General features: G+C 35.9%; 1 protein-coding gene across 1 annotated transcript; it reads right to left on the bottom strand.

The window, feature by feature from the left end:
- Positions 1-1,402: 1,402 nt before the first annotated feature.
- Positions 1,403-6,588, bottom strand: LOC116213813. The gene is made up of 6 exons (XM_031548892.1): positions 6,331-6,588; positions 4,093-5,750; positions 3,705-3,956; positions 2,934-3,014; positions 1,923-2,414; positions 1,403-1,639 (listed from the first exon to the last, which is right to left on the bottom strand). The coding sequence occupies exons 2-6, from the start codon at positions 5,293-5,295 to the stop codon at positions 1,583-1,585; spliced, it is 2,085 nt and encodes a 694-aa protein (XP_031404752.1). The 5' UTR covers positions 5,296-5,750; positions 6,331-6,588; the 3' UTR covers positions 1,403-1,582.
- Positions 6,589-8,296: the final 1,708 nt, after the last annotated feature.

Below are 8,296 nucleotides of genomic sequence, written 5' to 3'. Positions count from 1 at the left end.
CATGTTTGACAATTAAAATATAGAAGGCTATGAAGGGTCATAGTAGGATTACTTAACCCTCCATAACCCAGCAAAAACTTATATTTTTATTCTATCAATTTGGGGTGTTATGAAAGAATAAGTCGTCAAAAGTCATTTTTAATCCTCTTCTTCTCACATATTGTAATAATGCCATCTATATTGCCTTTACTCGCTCATATATATGCACATAAATGTATATATACATATATAAATATTATAATATAAATCATTTTCTTTTATTTACACATACCTCTGTTTTATATATATATATATAGTCTAAACTCTATTATATATTTTATATCTACTCCTCTGTCTACCTTGGTTCTTATATGTACGCAGACATACATATATATATATATACATATGATTATAATTATATTTATTACACATTTATACTATACGGACATACATATATACATATGTATACCTATATATATTTATAAATATTATAAAATCTATTATTTATCTTTGTTCGTGCATTTTATGAAATGGGTATAATGGTAAAATAATATATCTATATTATTCCACACCATCCTTTCTTGATGCTATCCAAACATGAATTATGAAGGATTAAGAAAATCCCCTCATAAACCACCTCATCCCCCCCGCCCCATCCTTTCATAACTCATCCCATCCCATTATCCAAACTCATCCCATCCCATTATCCAAACAAAATGTAAGTGGGTTTGAATTAACTACCTTATATATATATACATTTGAAAGTAAGGACGAGGTAAGATCCCTTAAATGGCCTTAAAATGTTCGGTTTTTGAATGATTTTTTAACAGTTTTTTAAATTTTAAATTATTTTTTATTATAAAATTATCAACAAAATTTTCCGCAATTATTTTCGGTTACAATATCTCATTTAAGAAAAATTGAAAATATCAAAAAAAAATCTTTTGGATATTACGGGAATCTCCAATTGAAGGCAATATGATCGACTTATATTCGATTATAAAATCTTCCAAAATTATCCAAAAATCAAATTATATTTTTTTATAGATTCTTTTTGGTATATTGTAATACTATAGACTAAGATGTTCAGCCAATTGCACAGTTTGAGACGTTTAGCCAACTTAAGCGCTTTAGATTGCCGAGTTTCTTTACCAGGATTACGATATTTATTCTCTGAATTTAACTCTGAAAAATTTCTCCAAGTTTCATTTTTTTATCGTTCTTTTTCTTTTTTTTTTGTTACTTTTGCCTAATCTGATGACATTAGTGATATGAAATCAAACCTTTTTTTATTTAATTCTTAATTATAATTATTAACTATATGTTTGCATTTTCTAATTTGCATCTTTGACTGGTGGAACTATTCCGTGCAACGCACGAACTCCACAACTAGTTCTAAAAATGATAAAGCCAGAGGACAAAATGATATAACCGATTGAAATTTATTAACAATTGGACTCTGTACAGGGAGATTGGTCCTGGCTTGTGTGCACTGGAAGCAACACATGAACAGTAATCAAACTAAAAAAAATGAAAAAAACAGATAATTATTTACAGAGCTTCCAAGAACATTTGGAAGGGACAATAGTTTAGACCCATTCCATCAGTTGCCGATGTCGAAGTATTTCGGGTCTTCAGGGTAATGATATTCCACCTTCAACTGCCATCGAGACAACAACTGTTAACCAAGTATAGTTCGAAAAACATTCATATAGACATTCAACCTTAATATACTCGAAACATTCCGTACCAAACCACAGCTAAGAACCTAACAACTACAGAAAAATGGAGCAATTAAAACGACAGGAGACGACTCTTGGAGCAATAGTATTTCGAGTAAGCACCGATATTGTCAACCTCTCGAACAAGGTTGAATCAAAGAGCTTGTCTCAGTAATTCTTAGAAAGAAAAACTGCATTAAGGAGATTAAGAAACACATATACCTTGCCCTCATCAGCATCTGAATGTCGCTGAGGGAACACAGCTCTCAAATCATTGTAAAGGTAGAATCTTCGGTCCCCTTCTTTGCTGTTAAGGGATTTTGAACCTTTTTTAGGGAAAGGGCAGAGAAATCGGAGGTGAAGAGCGTATCGAAGAGCCCCAGCACCGGTCATGTTCTCGTTGGCCTTCAAACAGGATGGCTTTCTGTCAGTTTTAAGGCAAATGTCGTCACAGAAGCATCCTCCCTTTTCTCCAAATTCATGATATGTGGACCCCTTCTGATAATTTACAGAGGGAAATTTGCCCTCTCCAGGCCGGCATTTGGCTCCATTCAATCTCATGCCAGAGTTCAAGTCCGGAGATTCAGTTTTTGCAGGATGGCTTGAGTGTGTTGTCATTGGGTCTTCGACATTTGATCTCAAATCTTCCTGCGGTTTCAACTGTGCAGAAGGGGAGACTGAGGATTCTAAGGTAACCTTTTGCCGCAAGAATGTCTGTTTCAAGCAGAAAAGGCCAAAGTCAGATAGCAAATTAGGATGATGATGTTTTAAGGATCCTTTATACTCTTCTCCACTGCTTCCTAAGACAAGGAAGTTCATTGGCAAAAGAACAAGCCCAACACCAATGTGGTTTTTTCTCAATCTAAAGGTAACGCCTTGTCTTTCTTCTTTGTCCACCCCTGCTCCCTCTCTGGTGCTCCCTCCTCTATTCTCAATACAAAACCTCTGCTTCATCACACTTCCCCCTTAATGCTTGGAGAAGTCTCCCTCAAAATTTTTGCCCTCCATAATTTTTCATTCCCATCATATTTTTTTTCCTCCATAAGAAGTTAATTTCTTACTATTCTCTCTTCTTCTTCTTCTTCTTCTTCTTCTTCTTCTTCTTTTTAAATGTTCATCTAAAACAGCAGGCATGATCCAGCTTAGTTGCCCAAACTGACCCAATATCATTGATAAGAGTAGTAGCGGATCAACTCCATAGCCTTAAAAGAAGCCATATGCAAGTTATCTTACCTTGGTTCCCTGTGGCATGTCACTCAAGTCATAGTTGCAAAGGTAAGTATGCACGGGAGTCTTTTCTGGATTGCTGAGAACCTATCAAAAACAACAAATTTCAGTGCAGTAAGAAATTCATCCAGAAAAACCTTATGGTAGAGGTTCCAAAACGAATAAGTACTGAAGAGGAAGTCGCTTGTTTGTCAGAAAGTATTAAAAAGAAATTATTTCAATAAGACGAAGCATAAGACAGGAACGACAAACCAATGACCACAATCAAGATACTAAAGAATAACCAGATGTTCCATGGCAATTTGCATCACAAAGAATTACCTTACTAAATATCCAGCTTCAGAGGAGGAAAAAAGAGAGAGGGAAAAAGAAAAAGGTTTTCCAGTGCTAAATACTCAATCCATCATTAGAAATCGTGCCACATTATGGGAATGTTCGAGAAAGAAAACTTTGCTTGCCGTTGTCAAAATCACAATATGCCAGTACCCAAAATATATAATTTTATAAAATATCGCCAAAGACAATAAAAATCACTTTTCTTATGGTATATTTAGTCAGAAAACTAAACCATGCAAATATGATAAGCCAGCCAATTCAGTTAACAAATAAAGCAACTAAAGGTCAACTAAACGGGCTGTGAGCCCATAAAATCTTAGCAGACCATACACTAATCCTAACAAACTTCTTAATCCAAAACACCATGAGAATATTATAGCTAGATCAAGATAAGAGTCAGAATCATCTCTTGGGAATGATAAGCATGAGCAAGCCAAGTACCAGTTGAATGCGCCCTTTCATAGGAATGCGCAGACGGCTCTTCATAGCCTGTGTCTCATCAAAACCATGACCTCTTTTTGGTTTTTGGGCACTGCATTTGATGGACGAAGAGCATCCAGTAAGATCTATGGAAGAAAAATAAAGCAAGAAGCAATCTCCATCCACACTATTTACGGAAAATGGAAGCTTCCGTGATTGTGGAGAGAAATTCCCTCCAGTAATGCTTAACACAGCAAGAAAACCATCAATTCTCTGCATCACACAAAAGATAAACAAAATAATTCAAATTTCCCCAAAAAAAGAAAAAAGACAAACCAAGGTTCATACTGAATATCAAATTTTTTTTACGAGAAAAGGTGCGAAGAAACTCATGAAAAACTCTTCAGACCTGATGTGGTTTTCCACAGAGAAACCGCCCAGATAATAAAGACTCCTCAAAAGAACCAACCAAGGACCTCCTAACAGAGAGTCCACTCAAGCTCCTAATTGTGCATCTCGATGTAGGAGCAGACTCTTGACAGAAAGGCCATGAGATGCCTGATATACTCTCCAAAGAAGATGGGCGGAAAACTCTATTTAAAGGATGAACATCTTCAAATGATTGGGATGCCACTGCCATGTCTTCTTCTTCTTCATGATCAAGCATGTCATTTCTGCCAGTTTTGTTAAGCAGATTCTCTATATTCATCAACGCTGAACAGCAGTCTTCAGAATCATTCTTCTGATTCCTACATCCTACTGCTCTAAATCTTTCAGCAAACTTGGGACCAAGAGGCGACAAAGAAAGAGGAGACGAGACAGTCTTCTCAGTCGATATGGATATCGCTCCACTGCGTGATCTCATATAGCTTGATGAGCTATCAAGTGAAGGCGAGGGTAGACTGCTACTGCAAGGCTGCATTTCTTTCATTTCCAGTAAAGGGCCGTCGGTGAAAAATGTGGATGTTGAACTACCATAAGGCAAGTTCTTACTTTGTAAGCGTCTTGACAGAACCATGTCCGGGACAGTAAAATGATTCACAGCACCGATATTGACTTTCTTATTATCTTGGGGAACAGCAGCAGTATACTTGTTATCAGTCAAAGCTAGGCTCTTTGTTTGAGAACAGTTACGGCCAATGTCTAGAGAATCGTCTCTAAATTTTTCTGAAAGAAATGCACGACTTAGTGGTGATAATAATCGCTTCCTGACAGATGAACCACTGGAGTCAAGCTCGTTCACTTTCCCATCAGCTTCAGATGGTAAATTGACAGTATCAGCTGGATTAACTTGAAGTCCCTGGATCACTACTCCAGACTCAAAACCCACTATTCTTGAAGCTGGACACTGAACATTCTTTCCACCTCTAGGATTACTCCAACCAACCTTAGCCCTAGTTGGAACATTCGGAAATTTTGAGATTTCCATGTCATTTCCCCTTTCACAATCTCCTAATCCATCATCTGTTGTACTTACACCTCCTACACGGATTCCATCATGAGTGCAAGTCCTGAAACCAGAAAACTGCACCGAGCCTTGACCAAACGCAGTCAGTGACGCTGCTAAGACTTCCTCAGCAGATTCACTGGAACAAACTTGAGGCAAGCCCATAATCAAATGGCAGCAAATAATGTTTGCCTCGTGTTTTAGAATTTAAACTAATTCTTTCTTTCCATTACCTTCAAACTGAATCACCTATCCCACATTAACCAAATATTCCTTCCCATCTCAAATTCAAAAACTCCCCACCAAACGATGAACCGGTCCATGCAGATATAAAAATCTCCAATCCGCCCCTTTCACCCACTGACAAAATGTGCACACACTTCAGCACACAATCGATGTAGAAGCTACATTACTAACTTCCATATCTAAGGAACTAACTATGGTCATGTATCTACCACGGGCATCCATATTTCAAACTGATTTCCCATCGCAATCTCCAACACTTGAACCCAAAGCTACACGATAGACGAAACAAGGATCACACACATCTTCGAGCATCCGTGCCAGCAAGCCCCGGAAAATACACAGAGTTCATACTTCACAGGCAGCAACCCCGGAACCTGATTGTCAAAAGCAAAAATGACAGGCAGAATTAGCTTCATCTCCACCAGGAAATCCTGCTCAAACTTCCAGTTAATTGGTCAGCATTTCACCAATCAGATATGCAGCACTTTAATGTTTATGTTTCTTCCACTCGCCTCATAGAGTATATCTATATGAACTGCAGCTCCATTAAAAAAAAAAAAAAACACACACACACACACACAAACACACACACAAATAATCAAGAGAGAGACATCGATTGTTACATAGAGATATCAGAAGCCGTTCATAAACAAAATAAAGCTTAACGATTCATCGATCTGAGCTAAGCTTCTGGAGAACAAGCAAACAAGGGGTAGGGGCGAAGATGAATCAGAAACTGCAGAACCCTGGAGGGGGAAGAGTTGCTTGTACGGCATACATTCGCCCACCAGAAAAGCCAATCAATTGATTTCCATTATTTTAATTAATTATTATAAATGTTAATCCGTTTCATATATGCATCTCAAGAACACGGATTCCGGAGGAATCGAAAGCAGAGGGAGCCGGAGCTCGACGATCGGCCACCGAACGGCCCAAACGGGAAAACAGACGCACCGGTGACGGAAGCCGGCGGCGGAACAATCCGGCAGAGCGGTCATTTCAATGACTTATCCATGGAAAGGATCCTTATAAGCAGAACTGTAGAGGATGAATGTCGCCGCGAGGTTACACAGATTGACACAGCGAGAGAGAGAGAGAGGAAAGCGGTGGAAGAGGATGGAAGGATGTTCTGAGTTGAAGAGGAAAATGAAGATGAGAGAGAGAGAGAGAGAGAGAGAGAGAGGAGTCAAAAAATGGGCTTCTGTTCTGATATCGCCGTCTGGTGGCTTTTAAAGGCTGCGTCGTCATGTCATCATCTTGCCTTCTCCTCCTCCTGCCTGAAATTTCTTGGCTGTAGTATTTTCCTCTAACTTCATTTTCATTAATTAATATTGTTATTCTGGGCAATTTAATTAGCAAATTATGATAAATTAAGAGTGACTAGAGGGGCGCTTGTGATTTTTTTTCTTAATTTTTCGTAAATAAATATATTAAATTTTTTTGTTTCTATGACTCATTATGTTTATGACTTATATGTATTATATATTAGTAAATGTAATATTGATTGAGAGTATAAATTTATTATTGTTATGTTGTTTGAAATATATTTATATAGGTGGTTTCATTTATTTTCTTTATATTCAGAAATAGTATACGGTATAACTTCCCATATATTAAATAATACATATTTCACTTATTAATATTGAAAAGATAGGATTATTCATACATTTTGTGATAATATGAGTTATATGTTCGCAACTTTGAGTCTTAAAAGTTCAATATCCGTATAAAATATTGGATATATAATATGTGTCACTTTGAAGGGGGCTCGGAAGGGGGAGTCCTCGATCCAATACCCCCTCTCGTTGACCACCTAACCTCTCGGGGTTATTGTTTAAAAATTTAATTAATTAACTTTTCATTTTTTTACTTTTTAAATAATTTTAATTTGCAATTAATAACAAATTACTACGTGAGCAAAATTAACTACGTCGATTCCATGTCAGCAACTCCGTAATGCCCCTTCACTGAATGGACTAAACCGTCTAGTGGACCAAATATATAGAATTGATTTTGTTTTTTGAAATTTATATGAACAAAATTGACTGAATACCAAAACTATATGACCAAAAATGTTTTTTTTCAAACTAAAATATGAAAAAGAAAAGAATAATAAAAATAAGAAAATTTGAATGTGAAGTTTCGAACACAAGACAATATACATAATTAATGAAGTTTCTACTATTACAACACCAATAAACTTATGTCACTTTTCACATTCTTTACGTTTTTTATATTAAGTACTTTCGGTAGGTTATTAAATTAAAGAAGGTAAATGAAGAGACAATTAACAAGGAGTTGAGGAATTGCTTGAAAATCTTATGTGGCAAACTCACAGCGCACGAACGGAGGCTTGTCGTCACACGGGCTTGAGAAGCCTACTTTAAATACCTATAATAGATAGATTGACTTCATCTTTTATTCGTATTTCACACTTTCAATGTATCCAATGTTTTGCATAATATATCTAAACAAATTTAAGTAATATTTATATATTTTTTTACACGAATAAATATATTTTTCTAATGTATCACCTAATAAATATATTTTAATGTGACAATGTATTCGATCTAATCTTATGGATTTAGCTCAAACTCGTAAGCATTGTTGTAATTTTTTTTTTCAGTTACAAGAGAGATTTATAAGTCTTATGAAAGGCAAAGGGAAACATCATCATACCTCTTAATTAATGATAAGTATCTCGTGAATCAACATAGGTTTGTCCTTTTATTTTTCTTGGGTGAAAAACATAGGTTTGTCCTTTTTAATAACATTTTCAGTAAGTATATATATCTCCTAAAGTTTTTTTTTTGCTTAAGATATTTTCAAGAAAAATATTTTTTTTCCTGATTTAATAAATTAGTTTTGCTAATCACATGAGCACATATTCTTATCGTTGAATATGATGTTGAAATTGAAT

This window comes from Punica granatum, chromosome 7, assembly GCF_007655135.1.
Source record: "Punica granatum isolate Tunisia-2019 chromosome 7, ASM765513v2, whole genome shotgun sequence".
Lineage (NCBI taxonomy): Eukaryota > Viridiplantae > Streptophyta > Magnoliopsida > Myrtales > Lythraceae > Punica > Punica granatum.
Note: the sequence above shows the minus strand (reverse complement) of the source record. Positions and strands in the feature narration are given on the sequence as shown.

Excerpts from the sequence above, each read along its gene's own strand:
- LOC116213813 (XM_031548892.1), bottom strand. The coding sequence starts at position 5,295 with ATGGGCTTGCCTCAAGTTTGTTCCAGTGAATCTGCTGAGGAAGTCTTA. Across the intron at positions 3,015-3,704 it reads TGAAAGGGCGCATTCAACTG|GTTCTCAGCAATCCAGAAAA; the intron begins GTACTTGGCTTG and ends TGTTTTTGATAG. Across the intron at positions 2,415-2,933 it reads ACATGCCACAGGGAACCAAG|ACATTCTTGCGGCAAAAGGT; the intron begins GTAAGATAACTT and ends TGCTTGAAACAG.